This window comes from Myiozetetes cayanensis, unplaced genomic scaffold (genome assembly GCF_022539395.1).
Source record: "Myiozetetes cayanensis isolate MyiCay16 unplaced genomic scaffold, myiCay2020 scf6-25, whole genome shotgun sequence".
In the NCBI taxonomy this organism is placed as follows: Eukaryota; Metazoa; Chordata; class Aves; order Passeriformes; family Tyrannidae; genus Myiozetetes; species Myiozetetes cayanensis.
In genome coordinates, this window is record NW_026087853.1 from 54,924,452 (window position 1) to 54,942,936 (window position 18,485).

The 18,485-nt window shown below is 48.4% G+C and overlaps 1 protein-coding gene across 1 annotated transcript in view; it reads left to right on the forward strand.

Annotated features, from left to right (window-relative positions):
- EPS8L2 (EPS8 like 2) overlaps nt 1-18,166 on the forward strand; it is a 48,852-nt gene extending 30,686 nt beyond the window's left edge. The window contains exons 5-21 of the mRNA XM_050336408.1: nt 1,552-1,713; nt 1,983-2,132; nt 2,242-2,321; nt 2,451-2,590; nt 4,383-4,462; nt 4,923-5,049; nt 5,402-5,490; nt 6,743-6,817; nt 7,273-7,421; nt 7,574-7,700; nt 8,052-8,167; nt 10,873-10,984; nt 11,700-11,807; nt 12,861-13,002; nt 14,832-15,015; nt 15,399-15,531; nt 15,860-18,166. Coding sequence (XP_050192365.1) covers nt 1,552-1,713; nt 1,983-2,132; nt 2,242-2,321; nt 2,451-2,590; nt 4,383-4,462; nt 4,923-5,049; nt 5,402-5,490; nt 6,743-6,817; nt 7,273-7,421; nt 7,574-7,700; nt 8,052-8,167; nt 10,873-10,984; nt 11,700-11,807; nt 12,861-13,002; nt 14,832-15,015; nt 15,399-15,531; nt 15,860-15,931 — 2,046 coding nt within the window. The 3' untranslated portion in view covers nt 15,932-18,166. The remainder of the gene's footprint in view (nt 1-1,551; nt 1,714-1,982; nt 2,133-2,241; nt 2,322-2,450; nt 2,591-4,382; nt 4,463-4,922; nt 5,050-5,401; nt 5,491-6,742; nt 6,818-7,272; nt 7,422-7,573; nt 7,701-8,051; nt 8,168-10,872; nt 10,985-11,699; nt 11,808-12,860; nt 13,003-14,831; nt 15,016-15,398; nt 15,532-15,859) is intronic.
- The last annotated feature ends 319 nt before the right edge of the window (nt 18,167-18,485 follow it).

Here is an 18,485-nt window from a genome sequence, read left to right on the forward strand (position 1 = left end):
CATGAAAATTAACAGTAAACAGCAAAGGAATTTATGAAGCTTGTAAAGCTGGTGGATAAAATAATAGAAGAGATAAGAATGCCCATCATCCCATATAAACCATTCTCCTCACTGCTCCGAAAGCAGAGGCCTGCCACCTCTGCACAGATAAGACTGACTTGGCAAATAACCTTTCTGCGCACTGTTTTACAGTTCCAGTAAGACACCCTGGTGTGTTTTCATACATGACTGCATTGCTAATCTCAGCTCAGGCTCACACCCCTGCCTGCAGTTTTATTTAGTCAGTGCCTCACCCCATACCTGTGCTCAGTGAACACGCAAAGGGTCTTGCACCCTGCATAGCTTGCCCTCTTCTCTGCTCCTTCCTCCAGGCTTTGGGAATCACCTAACAGCAAATGGGCCACCACAAACCCTATCCACCCCTAATTCCCACCAGCATCAGCACCAGAAAGAAGCTGCTTGACCCCTGACAAGGTTATGTCTGATCACAGGGAGAAGGCAGGAAGACATAGGAGCAAAGGGAGAAAAGCCAGGCAAAACTCATCTCTGTACTCCAAATTTCAGATCAATTTAGGACTTGCTGTACAACACCCCCATTTTTCCAGCTCTTGCTTTGAAACCAGGCTGCAGGGCTTGTACTGCAGAGAGAACAGGAGTTTGCAGTGCTGCCAGCTGGGCAGTGAAAGAACAACGTGAAACAGGACCAGTTCCTCTTCCCGATTCTTTCCCCTTCCCTGTTGTCATCTGTACACGTGTCCTGGCTGTGCTGTCACGGCACAAGGACAACAGCTTGGCCAACAGCCAGGCTGCTCCGAGTCACAGCTTTTCCTGCCTTGCAGTCCCCTCTGCTGGCAGACACATCCAGTTCTCCGGTGCTCAGGGAGCAGCAGCTCCTGCCTGCTGCTGAGCAGTTACCTGGATTCTTGGAGTGGCCTCCACGCACTGCTGGGAGGCACTAGCACCGTTTGGATGGGACACACCTCTCCTTTCCACAGCTCCCTCGCTGCCCTTCCCTGCTGAGCATGGAAGCTCTCCAGAGGAGCTGTTCCCAGAGCAGGGACCCCACACAGCACACTTGGCACAGAGGACTAACACTCACCCAGGGCTTGTGTGAGCTCTGTCTGGCACAAATCCCACACAGGCAGGTCTGCTACACGAGACAAGCAAATTCCAAGTGTTTTTAGTTTGGCAAGTGAAGCTTAACTGCCATATTTAAACTTCCAAGCCAGTTTCAGAAAGGCCAGAGCAGTAACTCGTGTGTTGGAAGCATTTGCCCTGCTGGACGGGGGCCAGAGCTCCTGGAATTGAGGAGATTAATATGCAAGTGGTGAAACTGGTTATGCAAACTCATTACAAAACCCAGATCTTTCACTGCCATGGCCAGGCTGGTACCACCAACCAGAACTGCTTTGTGCAACAACTCCTTCACACCTGAGCTCTGAAGAACTACAAACAGTAGCTGAAGCCTTCAGAGATGCTTTCACCACTGATTTACACACTATAACAAATGTTTTCTACCTGTGTTTTCCTCCCTTTCCTCCACACCTTCAGCACTTGGCCACCTTCATCATGGACAAGAGCGAGTCCATCATGACGGTGGACGACGCCATCCGGAAACTCATCCTGCTCAACTCCAAAGAGAAGATCTGGACGCAGGAGATGCTGCTGCAAGTGAATGACAAGTCCATCCGGCTGCTGGACTGCGAGACAAAGGTACCTGGAGCTCTGTGGGAGCTGTGGGGTGCAGTGGGTGCCTTTCCCGTTCTACCTGGGCAAGGTAAGTTCTAAGGAACACAAACAAGAGCAAATCATTACCAAAATCCACTCCTGGATTAGAGCCAGCCCTGCAGCGTGGGAGAGGGATGGTTTCATAGCAATGATAAACTAAAGATCAGGACAGGGATCCCAGGAGTTCCTGCCAGGACAGTTCCCCCTCAGTTCAACAGTTCCCACTGCCTGACACCTTCCTCTTCCTCTTCCAGGAGGAGCTGGAGGACTTCCCTCTGCCGACAGTGCAGCACTGCCAGACGGTGCTCAACCAGATGCGCTACTCCTCCATCCTGCTCCTGGTGTGTCAGGATTCAGAGCAGCACAAGCCCGACATCCACTTCTTCAACTGTGATGAGGTGGAGGTGAGCAGAGCCCTCCTCGTTTGTCTCGCTGCCTGCCAGCCCCGTCCTCCTTTGCCCCCAATCCTTCCCAGACACACGCCCTTAAAAACACCCCTGTTGTCTCTTTGAGGCGGAGTTGGTTCACGAGGACATAGAAAGTGCCCTGTCAGATCACAAGCACGGGAAAAAGATACGGCCACAGACACTCAAGTAAGTGCTGCAGGATACAGCTGGGAGTAACAAACCCAAAGCTGCTTGCAGTGGTGTATTCACACTCCAGTCTCTTGGAAACAGGATCAGCAGCCACTGATAGGTTCCTCTGCGACCTTTTCCTTGCAGGGCAAACCAAGAAAAGATCAAGCAGAGACAATCCATCCTCCCCCCGCCGCAAGGGCCGGCTCCCATCCCGATCCAGCATGACATGCGAGGCTCAGGGATGAACAGGAACAGGGTGGCACCTCCTTCCCAACATGATCCAGGTACTGGGAGCACTCAGGAAGTCTGTACTGGGGATGGGAAACTCATGAACCCAGAAAGCCAACCCTTCTGGTCTGTGGTATAAACAAGTGTTGTACCCACTGGGCATCTTCTGCTCAACAAATCAAAACTCCTAGAAACTCCTTGTAACAACACCTATATTTGGGGGATTCTGAAATTCCCAAAATAAGCAAAGGTCCCCCATAAAACTGAACCACCATATGAAGTTTGAACTAAGCATTAGTGACCTAAAAATGTACAGACGAGACAGACCTGGTCAGAAAGACAAGTTCCTGGCTCTGCTGACTTCACAGGAGCCAAGATTTCATCCTCAAAAATCAAGTGGTTTCCATGAATTCTTGTAAAGTTGAGTGTGGAAATGCAGCCCTGAACTCTCCCCTGATTCCAAAAGCATCCTGACTTCAGCCCCTTTGAGCTGGCTTGAAAACAGAACAGAAACAAGCTCTTTCTCTGACAAAAGCTCAAACTGATGAGCAAACTGCAAGCATCTGTCATCCCTGCCTACCAGCTTATCTTAGGATTCATTTCTAGTTTCAAGAAAAACATACAATAGCATACTATAAGGAACTCCAAAACACTCCTTTCCCGGGATGGGATCTGAAGACAAGCAGCTGCTCTGGCTCCTGAATGGAGAGCTTATTTCAGGCCCAGTTCTGCATCATGAAAGGAATACCCATGTTTCTGAGCTGGACCATGAATAAACACCTACATTCTGATGCAGAGCAGTCACCCTTACCTCTGCCCTTCCCAGGGAGCTCAGCACAGAGCTGAGCTTACACTGCTCCCATCAGCTGAGCCGGGAACTCATCCAGGCAGGATTTCTGGCTCTGAGAGCACAGAGCCCGGCACGAGAGCAGATGACAGGAGAGGGCTTTGAGTGATGCCTGTTTGCTGAGATCACTTCTCAAAACACGCCCTACTGCTTCCTCTACAAAACCTGTCAGCGCTAATCACTTCAGCCCCACACTTACAGATGACGTGGATTTTTCACGGTCCTTTGCCAAAGCTGCCTCCCAGGTTCTCCCCCTCGGTGTATCCTGCTGTGCTGGCCTTTCAAACCACATTTCACTGAGCTGACAGAGTTTTCTTTTCACAAGGGGCCACCTCAGCAATTGTTCACACTGAAATATCTCCCCTCACTGAGTGTGTGTCTTCTGGAAGACAGGAGGTGCCTGTGAGTTGGGCTCTTTAACACCCATTAGAAACACTCGAGGCTGCACACAAGTTTGTACAAAAATGCTGATTTGTGCACAGGCCTGCCTAAACATCCATCACGCAGAATTCCTGGCATGCTGCTTTCCAGCAGTTCCATTCACTTCCAGGGGTTATCCCTTCTTTCTTAACTACTGTTCAGTTAAACTGGAACCTCAGGGAGAACGAAGGCTCCCGTGAAGATTAGAAGAGAGAGCAAAGTCAATCTAATCACACTTGACATCTGGTTCTTCAGTTCCTCGGCACAGATCCATCAAAGGCACAGGAGTTGCTGACTCAGGGACTGGCAGGTCTCTGCTGGTTGCTCCCCCTGATTCATTCCCTGTCTATACCTGAGAACAGGCAGAGTATTGACACAGGGGTTGGTAGGCAAGTGCTGTGACCTTGGAAGATTTAATCAGCAGTTTTGATTACCTCCTGCTCCTTATGGTCTCCTGAGGTGCCCTCATAACCCAGAGTAAACACCCAAGCTGGGAGTTACCATCCCATGGATCCCTGCCTTGAATGAAGCCTGTTTTCAACCTCTGATAGGAAATATCTTTTTCTCTCCCTCGTTTGCAGATTATGAACGACGAAGCTCGAGCTCTCACGACCATGAAGAGTCCCGGGCCATGTTAGCACAGAAGATTGAAAAGGAAACGGTGGGTAACCAGGCCAGTGCACAGCCCATAGGCAGGAGGAGAGGCAGAACAGGGAGTAGACATTTAATGCACAATCTGGTCATTTTTCAAACTGATATCTGCTGTGCATAAAAGATAAGATGGTCAAAAGCAAAGCTCCATCACCGAGTGAGTTACAACATCCTCTGACCTGAGGCAGCTCTGCTGATTCCAGGTCTGCTCCTCCCCATCCCACAGCCCGGTCTTGGGTTATTTTCCAGCCATCCATTAGCAGGGGTCACTTGTCACATTGATAAGTACAGCACCCAGCCAGGCCCAGCTTTGTGTTTGGAAAGTGATGAATTCAGCTTCATTTCATGCCTGGATTGCCAATTCCTGTGCATTCTTCCAGGAAATGTAGCAGGCTCTGGGATTCGGGCTCCCAGCTGGGTGCAGCCCAGGCTCTCTTTCACCTGTGTCTCTGGGGTTTCTGTCCCCACAGCAAATCCTGAACTGCACTCTGGATGACATCGAAGTGTTCGTGGCCCAGCTGCAGAAGGCAGCAGAGGCGTTCCGACAGCTCAACCAGAGGAAGAAAGGGAAGAAGAACAAGAAGAAAGGGCCAGCAGGTACAGTGCAGTAGCTGGAACCAACAGGGAATACAGGGGCACAGGTGAAGTGGGGGACACACCTCAGCTCACATCCCACCAAGGCCAGATGGATGCAGCAGCACCACTCCAGACTCAGCCACGCCATTTCGGAAGGTGCTGCTGGTCCATGGAGATCTCCTGGAGACCACAGGGAGCCTACTGAGGCCTCCACCACACAGAAAGGCATTTGGCTTTCCCTGTCCCCTGGATTTTTAGCAGTTCTATTCTCAGCAACCATTTTCGGTGTGTTTTCTGCCCAGCAGGCAGATGAACCATTCCCAAACAGGGATTCTGTAATTAATATGTCCTTCTGTGCCCTTTCTCCTGGCAGAGGGAATGCTGACTCTCCGAGCGAGACCCCCGAGTGAGGCCGAGTTCATCGACTGCTTCCAGAAAACCAAACTGGCTTTTAACCTCTTGGTAAGGACCGCAGGGAGCTCCCATCCCACGCAGTGACAGGGCTGGTCCTTGTCCATCCCAGTAGCAAGAGTTCAGAGTGACATCTGAATGGAAAACACCACCAAGAGTCAAAGGTGTAAATTCCAGGTTCTTCACAACCCAGGACAAACATTGTATCAGGCTGGTGCCGGTCGTTCGGGACAAGCTGTTAAACCAAAACTAGAAGCATGAAGTCCAAGATGAGACGGAGCAGCCAGAGGCTTGCAACACCTGAATCTTTTCAGATCCAGGCCTGAGAAGTCTATCCCTGATATTAACTGATGCCCCCCATTGCCCCCCTATATTCCTGGCTCCTTTCTTTCTCCCCTGGAAGACCCTCTGTATTAAGAAGGGAATGAAAAACAGGTTCCCAGTGCTGCCAGCTCTGCTTAGTGAAATGTGTGAGACCAGGAGGGTCACAAGCCAGAAGGAATTCTGTCAGTTCTGACCAAACCTGCCCAGTAAACACATCCCACAAGAACTTATTAGTAAGGAAACCACAGAGATTGTAAACAACCTCAATGTAGGACACAAAGCTCAGCCTTTTCTTTCAGAGGCCAATATGAATAATTTGTGCCTGTTCGGGGCCAGGAAGAGCAGCTTATCTCCTGGGAAGAGCCCAGGGTTGAGCACGGAGAACTGGGAATCCATGGTGGAGCCCTGCCACATTCCACACCACGTGGCTGGGAAGTCCTTGAGAAGGGTCATTTCATTTAGTCCCCTTCTTGCCATCAGTTGTTTCACACTTTCCACTCCACATTAATGTTTAACCACCAGCATTTAAAATTCTTTGTATTTCAGGAGGAGCAGGGAGCCTGTTTTCCATGGCAGCAATGCCAGGACAGGAGAAGGAGCTGAATGGAAGGACAAACTGAAGAGCTTTCAGCTCAGCTGATCATTGATAATAATACCCTATTCTTACAGTAAACTCACCTAAGTGTTTGCTCCTCCACTCCACCACAACTTACTCCAATAAATACCATTGGATTTGGAGCATTTCAGTGGCCAGGGCAGCTGTAGGTGCCACAGGCAAGCCCTTGGTGGAGATTTTTCCTCTTCAGCAATTTGGCAAAGGACCTATAAGACACTTGTCCTGTTGTTTTCATTCATGGAACTAGTGGGATTGCTACTCCCCAGTCACCCTCCTTATCAGTCAGCAGCAATCCCTCAACGTGACAGAAAAGAGAAGGCACACTCAGGTCAGGGTTAACCCAGGTTTCCTTCCTCTTCCCAGGCCAAACTAAGGAAGCACATCCAGAACCCCAGCGCTTCGGAGTTGGTACATTTCCTATTTGGACCACTGGAACTGGTAAATCCTATTTCCACCCCATTAATAAAGCCTGACTATGAACAAAAGTGCCAGCCAGTTGTGGTTCCCATTGGGAATCTGCCTGCTCTCACCTTCAGGCAAAGCTGGCTCAGTATTTGCACTGAAAATAGGAAGCAGAAATCCTGACATGGAAAAGGACAAGAAGAGACACAGAAATAGCAAGATATTTTCCATTTTTTGAAGTGCCAGCTTGTGATGTCTCTACTAGCAGCTCATTTTTAGACCAGACCATGCTTTGACTCCAACATAAAAAATTTTCACATTCCTCTGAACTGCCCAGTCTTCTTCAAAGCTTTAGGCTAATGTTTCTTGAGACGACTGAGCTGATCTCAGGATCAGCTTTGTCTTTGATTGCTGTTCCTTTGTGTGTCTCTGGTTCAATGTTTTGACCGTTTCCTGCAAATTGTCTCCTGTTTGTGTCTGTGTGTAACCAGATCATCAACAGTTGCGGTGGCCCCGAGCTTGCCCGCTCTGTCGTCAGCCCACTTCTCTCTAAGGACGCCACAGATTTCCTCAGAGGACACCTGACACCCAAAGAGATCAACCTCTGGGATTCCCTGGGGGAGACATGGACCAGATCCAGGTGAGGACAGAGCTGCCACCTCACCAGGTTCCTGGTGAAAGGACAGTTGATTCTATCAGGTCAAGGACGCCCTGATGCTCCTGCTTCTCCCTCACACGCCCTCAAAAACATTCCTTGGGAATCTCACCTCATATTCCCGCTTCGTGTCCTAGAGCCGAGTGGCCCCGAGACGCAAACATCCCCACCTACATCCCCAAATTCCGCAACGGCTGGGAACCACCCACAGAAATCTTCCGTGGAGCTCCCTGGGAAATAGACATCGGCCACCTGCAGGAGGAGGTTAGTCCTGTGTCCCTGTGATCCCCTCTTCTCCTTCCCCCTTTTCCAGAGAGACAGATCTGTGGGGGGTGTAGTGGTATCTAACAAGCAGAGAGCTCAAAACTCGGTTGGTTCTGGTCACTCCAGTTAAACACAGAATGAAACTAAGGCTGGAAAAGGGCAGCAATTACCAGCCTCTCCTGACCAAAAGCCACTATCACGTAACTGAGCTCCAGGGACACAGGTCTGCCTGAGGAACATTTTGGGGTGCACCTCATGGTGACCAAAAGCTTCCAGGCCATGACTCATCTACCACTGTCCCCCTCCTTTCCCCCCTCCCTGGTAACGCTGCCTCCGTGTCTGCCTTCCCAGCTGTCCTCAGCCAATGGATATCCCTACCGGAACTCCTCGCTCAAGCGCGGCCAGGCGGCTGACCCGACACAAGCCGTGGATGCCTTCAAACAGAACGTCCCTCAGCACGGGAACAGGTCAGGGATCCCCACTCCCAGCTCCACCCTGGGAACCTCACACACACACATGGACAGCTACACAGCACCGGCACGTTTAGGCAGCCTGGAGCTCCCTCCCTGCCACTGTTAATGACCCCCAAGAGAAGGTACAGATCACACAAGGAATCGCCCATGGAAGCACTGTCTGCTGTTCAATCACCAGCAGCTCTGCCAGGAAAACACTTCCAGGGCTTTTCTACCACAAGAGGCAAAAATATTGCCTGACCTCATTAGCCCACTCATAGGTCTCATTCCCTACTCTCAGCCCAGCAAACTGACACTGTGGGTCAGGGGCCACAGGTGCTGCACTGCACTTTTGCTCTCAGTATGTTTAGAGACACTGGAATCATGGAAACACAGGATGGATTGTGTGGGGTTATAGACTGTCCAGTTCCAACCCCCACATTCCAACAGACCAGGTTGCTCCAGAACTTACAGATCAAAACCACAGCAGAATACCTTAAATCCAATTATATCAGCAAATAACTTATTTTTCTTGTTCACCACATCACAGGTCCTCGTGGGACCATAAAGTGGTACTGATGCAGGAAAAGTGTGTGGAGCAGGGAAAGAATTAGGATCATTTCCCTTCTCCAGTTCCAGTTTTCTCAGTTAGGGTGGGAAAAACACAGAGAATTTTGTTTACATGAGTAGATTTAAGTCTGGTTTTAGTAACTGTTAGACAAAACACACAGGCAAACATTTCCATCTCCATCAGCACAGGTAAATTACAAACAGCAGCACTGGAATCTTGGGATAGAAATTATCAGGGTGCCTTTGGCCAAGGCCACCTCTCACTGGGACACCCCCCAGTCCGGGCACAGCGTGGGCTCATGGAGAGCAGCTGAGGATCTCAGGTGTTGCACCTGTTTACCTGCCCTTCAAACTGTCAGTGGCAACTTTTCCTCACAGGTAACAGTTAAGAAAAAAACAAAACCAAATTCAAGTTCATTGCACTGCAGTTGAGTGTGCCCAGTTTGCCAGGATGACAGTCCTGCCACAAACATTTTTCCTGCTGTGCTCGTGCTTTTTTCCGAGGAGTCTGAACTAGTTTTCTAGTCAAGAGACCCCATATTAGCAAAAACACTCACACATCAGTCCTACAGTTATTTACAGGGCTTTTGGCTGCAGAGAAGTGTCCTGAAAGCCCCAGGCAGCACCACAGCCATCAGCACAGGTCGCTTGTGCACAGCCCAGGTGCACAGGGAGTACACATCAGCTCCTCCCTTATGACTCATTTACCTTCTGGAATGCCACAAAAGAAGTAATTCCGACCTAACTCGGGCCTTCCTCCCCCTCCCTGCCTTCAGGGTGCTGCTGGGCAAGGCCACTGCTCCCTTTCTGGCGGGGTGAATTCAATCTGACTGCTCCAAGCTGTTCCCCACGATGGAATTACAACTTAAATACTGCACGTGGGTGTAACTCAGTCAAGAGCTGTCCCAGAGCATGGAACTAAACACAACACTGCAACCACTGGTGTGTGTCAAACACTAAGCCAGGGATTTCAACTTTTTCAGACCACCAAAAACATATAACAAGGCAAGAAAATCAATTTAAACTAAGCATATTGGGGTAATATTTCAAAGCCAGGTTTTACAGGTTCAGAAGAGCTGAGCTTCCACAGTGCATGCATTTAAAATCACTGACCAAACCCAGTAATTCAGAAATGGAAATTGCTGGTAGTGCTGGAAGCTCTGGTTTCACCAGCTTACAGAACTGGACCTAAACTGGAGGAGAAGCTGAGCCCCTGCTCCAAACCCACAGGGAATATGGCATCAGGTATCTGTGCAGGCTACACACCACAAGCAAAAAGATGCAAGTGCACTAAAATACCTCCTACCTGTCCTTCCACAAGGCAAGACAGTTTTCCATACAGCAAACATTTTCTGAATTAAAAAAATAACACTACACTCAACTGGAGAAGAAAATGAGACCTGCAAAATTTTCCCCAGCCAGGCAAAAGGTAAAAAAAAAAAAAAAAAAAAAAAAAAAATTTCAGTTTGGGTCAAAGAGAATCTTTCATTCTATTTTTTCACCATTTTCAACAATCTACTGTATTTATTTTGTCTCTCCTCAAACAAAAAGCTAATTTAACATGGAAAAGTGTTATGGTCTAATGTTAGAAATTCCCAAGCAGACACATGAATGCATTTGTCTTCCCCCTCTCCCAATGCATCTTAGAACAGAAACATTCAAACTCAGTGTTCCTGGAAACCTGCAGAATTCTGTGTCAGCAGCTCAGTGGTGCCTGATGAAAACCCCACAGATTTCCAGTCAGTTCTGCCTGCTCTCATTTTCAATTCGCTTTCTCCCAGCTTCTCCCTGCTCTGCCATCTGGGGCTGTTGTTTCCACTGACCAGGACAGGAGGGTTTCACACCCAATTTTTCCCAGGAGGTACAATCCAAATGTTTGGTTCATGCCCTGTCAGCCCCTCCAGGCCTTAAAAAGCAGTATTTTCTTCACAGTTCCCCCCAAAAGACCACTAACCAAACCCCCTACAGCTTTGTGTTTGCTTGTCTGTCCCCAAAACCGAGATATTTCACTAAAATAAGGGGTGAAAATCTTCCTCAAAAAGAGGAGCAAAGAGATGCTGCCCCTCCCAACACAAACCTGCCATCACCACTGTTTTACCAGTGAGCCCACTACCAGCATCCATTAAAACTGGGTTTTTCCTCTGCTGCAGGACCTTTGAGGCCCAGGGAATGGCCCTGCCCAAGAGATATGCCAAAATCCGCTATGACTTCACAGCGCGGAACGCCAACGAGCTGTCCGTGCTGAAGGATGAGATCCTGGAGGTGAGCACGCCTGGCAAAGGGCAGGACAGACCTCAGGACACCAGCAAACACCAACCCATTCCGAGCAGTTACATCAAGTTTTGCACAAGTCTTAAGCTGGAACAGACAGACTCTGTGTGCTGGGTCATTTCCTGAGCTGAAACACATCAGTCATTACAAGGAGGGAGGGAAACAACTCAGTGCAGTGCCCTGCTCACCGCCTTCCTGGGTCTGTGCCAGTTATTACCACTTCCCCCTCCTCACGGAATTATTTTCTCTGAAAACATCCTTTTTCATAACCTTTCTCTTACTGCACTGCTGGTGGCAGCTGCAGAATGTGGGACACAACTTAGGCCAGCACTCAGCTGTGACCCGAGGAAAAGGTTTCTGTACAAAGTGTAGCTATTTTTACCGATTTAACACAAAAAGACAACAGTAACTTAGTCACTGGAAAAAAAACATGAAGAAATAGGGAAATGGAGTAGGAACTACGAGTTCCTCAGCACCCAGAGGTGCTCTCCTGCTCATCCACCCTTTGGATAAGTCCTGATGCCTTCCAGGAAAGGTTTCAGTCCTGAATTGCAGATGAGAGCAACAGATCTACTCTGAGCTCCTGCCCTCAGTGATGTTATTCTGGCAACTTCACCTTCCATGTGGTCCATCTCCACTGTACCCCGTTTTTGTGTGCCAGCAGTCTGTGTTCCCACCAGCAGGTCTATTTTTGTCCCTCTCCCAGGTGCTGGAAGATAACAAGCAGTGGTGGAAGTTGCTCAACCGGAGCGGGCAGGCCGGTTATGTCCCGTATAATATCCTGGATGTGGTGAAGCTGGAAGAGGTGGAACAGGTCTGTAGGCAGGTGGTATCTGACTGGAAGCACGTGCAGGGCACCATCAACCTCTGGAAATAATCCTGTCATTAGAGCCCCCAAATTTCTCAGGATGCTGTGCCCAGGTCAGGATGGACCCTCACAGACAGACAAACTCAGGAGATCCCCGAGTCTCCCAAGATAAAACTCTCACATTCTGCCATGCTCACCTTCCCCCTTCCCAAACAAGTGTATCCTTCCCAGCCATGCAGCAGCCCCTTCCTTTCCAAAAAAGCAAATTCTTCCATGAAAATGCCGAGGTTTTTGTTGGAGGTTAATTTAAATACAGACAGTTCCCTCATCTAGTTCAGTTCAGCAGCAGGAACACTTTGCTGGAGTGGAGGCAGATGCACACACTACCTAAGTGAGAATTAAGTGAATATTGCATCTTGCAGTGCAAAAATGCAGAGCTGGAGTGCTCTAAATCCTCTAAGGAAGCACGGAATTACTTCCCCACTATGGTATAGCAGAGTTTGGGCAAATCATAAGGTGGCCCAGCAGGTCTATGGATAACCCCCTGTGAGTTTAAACTAAGTGTCAAAAAACTTTCCAGACAGGTCCAGGTCCTTGGCAGTGGTCCTGCTACACATCCCAGTAACAGAGCACTGAGGCTTTGCCTTCCAATAGGATTTCTGTTTGTTTTCTCCTCCTGTAAGGATCCTTTTGCTTCCCAAGGAAGTCCTGTGAGCAGTAATTTCTGCACAGCAAGAGGCTAAAGGGCTGAGTCACACATGTGGGAAGTCATCTGCAGCAGCAGCAAGGACGCATCAAACGCCACATGTGATAGTCATGACATGTTTTCCAGGGATGTTAATTCCCTCACACAATCCTCAGCCTTTGGTTTGGGCTGCTCATTCCCATGAGAACCCAGAAATTACCTTCTTCCACGCAGCTCCCCCTGAGGTGCCACCAGCCCCACACCAACACAGAACACAGCAGTTTGTCCCTCTGTGAGTGAGAGGCAAAAAGCTCAAGAAAGTGAAAAATGGCAAAAAAAAATTCATACACCTTTTTTTCATCTTTTCTCACCAGTCTAACCAGAGGTACAAAGGAGATCTGAGCCCCAGGGGCTATGGACCGTCCAGCCCAACTCACAAGCTGCCTGCGAGCTACGCCGGGGACAAGTGGGGCAGTGAGATGTTATCGCGCAACTCTCCCCAGGACGCCAAAGAACGTACGTGTCCCACGGCTCCCACGCTGTGCTCCCCTGGCTCTGGATGCTCCAGGCAGGGGACACACCTGCCCACACTGTTCCCTCTCAACTGCACCTTTTAGTGATCAGCACTAGACCAGCAATAGGCTTGGAGGAGATTCCAAGGGGTACAAGAGCCAAGAGAGCAGCCCTGGTGTTTGTGACTCACATCCCGGGCTCTCAGGGAGCCCAGGACAAGCAGGGCAATAAGTGATCACCCCATCCTTCCCTCCAGCTCGACCTTCCTCCTCCTCTTCCCAGGGAGAGAGTTTCCCTTCCCTTCCCAAACATTTAAGTGTGTCTAAGCAATCACAAACACTCAGGTCAATCCCTTTCTCTTACTCATCTGTTGCCATACACGCAGCACCCACCTGGCCTATTCCTTCCTGTGGTTCCACAGAATTCCCAGACAAATAGGAGAGCCACATCACTTCCTCAACCTGCACATGCTTTGAGGGGGGGGTCACAGAGCAGGAGAGAGACCAGGAGCCCTGCTCACCTCACCCTCTTACTCCACCCTGTTCATCCTCTGTGGACTCCTGGAAGCAGGAGCCCTTTGGGACAATGGAGAGCCCCACGTGAGCATCACAGACACTTATCCATTAATAACACCAAGTTATTCCCCACATCCTTCAGGAGTTTCATTGGGAAAAGTGATACCAGATACTGTGGCACTGCAGTTTTCATAGAAACATAAAATAGCCTGGGTTGGAAGGGACCTTGAAGATCATCTTGGTCCCAAGCCCTGATTTTTATGAGTCTGTTGCTCAGTCCCAGTTTGTGCTTTCAGCCACTTCTGTTCAGCTGTGGAGCAAAATCTGGAGCTCTGAGGACCTGGATCATCAAATTACTTACTAGAAGCAGCAGTGAGGACCAAAAAAGAACCCAATCCCAAATCTCTAACTGCAGATTCTCATAGAACTATCTTGCCACATCAGGCAACAGTGAAGGGGTGATGGGAGAAAAGTAAATGGCAACAACGTGCTGCCTCATGTGGGCTGGGGTTCTCCCCTCTTGCTGCTGTGTCTGCAGAGCAGTTCCCTGATTTCAACAGCCCAAAGGGAACTAAATAACTCAAAAACAGGAAGATGACAAACTGCAGCAAAAAGCCAACAGCAACACCAGACATCAGGGAAAGGGACCCTGTCCCTTGTCACCATCTGACAGCACCGGTGGGAGCAAAGACACTGTCAGATCAGGTTCACACCTTGAGCACACACTAGTGGGGGTTGCAGGGTCTCACATCCCTTGGCTGAGGTGAGACAGACTGGAAAAGTTACAAATGTGAGAAACAAGACTGGTCTCAATGTAAATTGTATCCGAAACAGGCGCAAATGAGGTTCTCACCAGTCACACTGCAAGGAACCCAAACCCAAATCTTCTTAGAACACTCAGCTGGGATTCTGTGATCCCTCCTCTCCATCATTCTGGAGAACTGCAGAAATCCCAGTTTCTCCCAAAGAGAAAGCAACATTTCAAAAGCTGAAGGAAGTCTTGGCTTGGGAGGAAAAGGGAGATTCCACACACTGCTCCAGCAGCCTTCAAAACCACAGTGGAACCCTGTCCACATTTGTTCCTGGCGGAATTCTGAAGGTCAAAATGTCACTGCTCACCCTATTGCTCCAACAAAGCACTTAAGCTTGTTCTTTAGAACGAAAATACAAAAGTAAGCACTTTCCTGGGGTGTATTTACAGAGTTAATAAAAATGCTGAGCCACATTCCAATTTTCCTTACAATTTCCCTGCAAACACATTCATTTAACAGGATTTCTGACTGAAGATTTGATTTCACTCCCTCCTTATTTCTACAGAACTTATTCACCAAATGGATGAGCTGAACGATGAGCTGCTAAAGATGATCACAAACAATAAAATTCAGCCTCCCCACAGGAATTTCAAAGTGGAAAAGCCTCAGGAAGTTTTTGTGCCCCTCACCTTCGAATCCAGCACCGAAGAAGTCAAAGCTTGGCTGGAGGCAAAGTCATTCAGCAAAGAGTAAGATTTGCTTCATTGCCACATGAAATGCTGCTCCTTCATTGGAAAAGAAGCAGAGGAGGCCACTTGCAACATCTCAACTGTGTGACAAGGCACTTGTATTTACTTACAAAGCCTGTGTTGCAAAATGCATTTCAATCCTGGTAAATCCAGGCTCTATAACCAGGGCATGCAGAGCCCAAACTCCCTCCCTTTCTTTCTTATACATGTTTTCCTGGAGAAAACTGCATAATATCCAACTAAACCCATGGCCTGAAATGCAATTGGGATTGCAGCTGCCACCTTGGCACAGCTCCAGGGCCTCATGATGTGGTCCTGGTGCAGCTCCCAGCCCTTTTATCTCTGGCACAAAGCCATCATCTCCTCCCTTTGTGTTTTCCCAGGACAGTGGAACACCTCGGCATCCTCACTGGAGCTCAGCTCTTCTCCCTCAACAGAGAGGAGCTGAAGAAGGTGTGTGGTGATGAGGGAAACAGAGTATACAGCAAGATCACGGTGGAGAAAAACCTACTGGAGGTAAGTATTTTTCTGGATAATCCCTACTTTACCAGCAGTGTCAAATATCTCATTAAACAGGCATTTTAAGAAACACAATTGAAAGAAACGAAAAACAATGCAACCAAAACCCACACCATCAATCAAACAACACCTAAAAATTCTCAAGAGGTTTTTAAGCAAAAAGGCCCCAAATCCATAAGGCAGATCCCCGTTTCCACTAATTAATCTGCTTTTTGCTAATATATCTCTTTCAAACTAGCTTGACCCCTACAGCATGAATTAAATACTGACATTTGCCTACAGCTTGAAGTTCAAATTCAAACCTGCTGGTTTTTTTCCATTGCAGAAAAGCAGAGGGGAGTCAGAGCTCCAAGAAATCATGAAGCGCCGCCAGGAAAGGATCGATTCTGCTAATTAAAGCCTGTCTGCTTTATTTCAGCTCTTAGTTCTAGTAGTGCAGAGAAAAAGGGAATGAAAGCAATGATCCCCGGGCCAGGCAGGAGACAGCAGTGCTGCACTTTGGCTCTGGCTGCCAGCAGAGTGACAATTCCTCCAACACTGTTGCTAAGGGTCGACAATAAGACCACGTCCCTCTGGGAAAGGTGTTTTAATATTGCATGAAGTATTTTTTTTATAACTATGTATTTTATACTGAAATTTTACGTGCATGCAGTCAGAGCGGGATTCACACGGGTCTGGATGAATGACAAGGGCTGGATTCAAGCAAAAAAAGACCCCACAAAGCTTTTGCCCGAGGGCTGTCCCTGTTCCCACCCCCTCTCCAGCATGGCTCAGGAAGAGCAGGCACGGAACAGCACTGACTGGTTAAAGTCTGGACCACGGTAATAAGGCTCTGGAATGGTTTAGGTTGGAAAGGACCTTAAAGCTCATCCTGTTCCAACCCCTGCCATGGGCAGGGACACCTCCCACTAGACCAGGTTGTTCTAAGTCCCATCTAACCTGGCCCTGAACACTTCCAGGAACAGGGAGTCACCACCTCTCTGGGCATCCTAAGCAAACGTTTTCTCATTCCCTCCTCAGAGCAGATATTCCCCTGCACAGGGCCTGTGACAATTCTCTCTTTCCTGGCTCCCCCTGCCACTTCCCTCCATGCCTCCTGTTTGGACAAGGCTGGAATGGCAACACACATTCCCAAAGACTGTCTGCTTCCTTAAATCCATGGACCAGTTAGTGCTGCCTTTGAACAGCAGAACTGAGTTTTCACTGCCTAAAAACGAGCAGGAGTGACAAAGGAAGTGATCTGAATATGGAAATGGGTGCGTTCCCCATGCCCACTCCTGCTTAGGCAGAGCCTGGGGCTCAGGGCAGCTGTGCAGCCCTTTCCAGTGACACTGATCCTAATTTAGAATGTTGTGGTGTTGCCAAACCCCGCCTCAAACCAGGAGAAGATAAGCCCTGACCATTTGCTCCCAACCCAGTTACACCCACAGCCCTTCCCAGGGTGTTGGTCACCCGTCCCCACCTTCACCATTGCTTTGCAAAGGCTCAGCTGAAACACCTCCTAAACCTCTAAAACCCAAAGGCACACTGGGAAAGGCTAGTTTAGCACAAAATAAATGGCCAACAAAAAAAAAAAAAAAAAAAGTAATTTGGCACAGGGTGTTTTTCTTTATCATATTATGTGCATATGTATATAAAAATCTATAAACAGGGGTGAAGTGAAACAGGATGAAGTGATTATGCATCAAAAATTTACTCAAAATTGTAAAACTCCAGCAAGTACAGAGTAGTTCCTGTCCACAGTAGGTTTGGCACATTGTATTTCTGTCTCTGTTTAATTTATAGACTTTGAGTGCAAAGCAGTAAAGCAAACAGCTTCAAACTGCTCACAGCGCAGGGAGAGTTGGGTTTTCTCCTTCACACACTTACCTTTGGCTGGGTGGGATTCACGTCCAGGTTCCACACCTGTGCTTGCCTGGACCTGCTGGGAATGGTCCCACCTCCTTTAAAATGCTTGTCCTTGCACATTTAATGGAAAAAGCTTTAAAACAGTGTCTGGGGAACTTGTGTCTAAATCTGGGAGCACCAACACACCTCAATTTTGTCTTTGTTCTTCAAATAATATCTCTAATGGATGATACATTTTCTTTATTTGAAACAAGGACTGGAGTGCAGGCAGGGAACTTGCAGGGCAGGATCATCTTTTCAGTCCCAACCCTGCTGGAATCTGTGAAGGGCACTTACCTTGTCAGGGAGGGATGAAGAGGACAATCCTCCTGAGAAGCCCTGGCTCTGGAGTAGGGTGGAGATGGGAAGCGGGATGGCAAGCACAGGAGGCGAAGCAATTCCTAAATTGAAAATAAAACCAAGTGTTGAGCTAAGAAACACACCCCCTTCCTTTGGGTGTAGAGGAAAACGAGTCCCACGGAGTTATAGTTATTAGGGATTGTAATGGGACAGTTCTGCAAAGCTGGGAGCCATGGGAGCACTTCCTAAAGTAAAATCTCGGCAGACCTTACTGCAGGACTCACTTTTATAAATTTTCATGTGACTGAGCTGTGCATCTGTTCTACTTGTACTGCCTACAGACAACGCTATAAAGTCCTGTACATTGATGTAACCGAAGGAAGGAGACAATGATATAACCATGCACTGTATAAGATTTATTAAAATAGTTAAGTTATACTTATAACTCCATCTCTGTGTTGTTCACTGGGTTTTCCCAATGGTTTGTCACCGAGTCTCAGAAACTCACCAAAATGTCTGAACCCACACATTTCCTGGGGGTTTGGGGGACTGGCATTCAACAGCAAGAATGCCGTGGCCTCCATAACAGTGTCCAAAAACGGAGGGGACCCCACACATGGTAGGAATTAAATGCCAGGAAAGCTGCCAGCTCAACTCCTTTCCTTGACACCTTGAAGAACAAATTTCTCTTACCCCTGAACGTGTAACTATGACAATACACCAGTGTTTCTACACACAGATGCTGTTCAAGGCTACATTTTGCA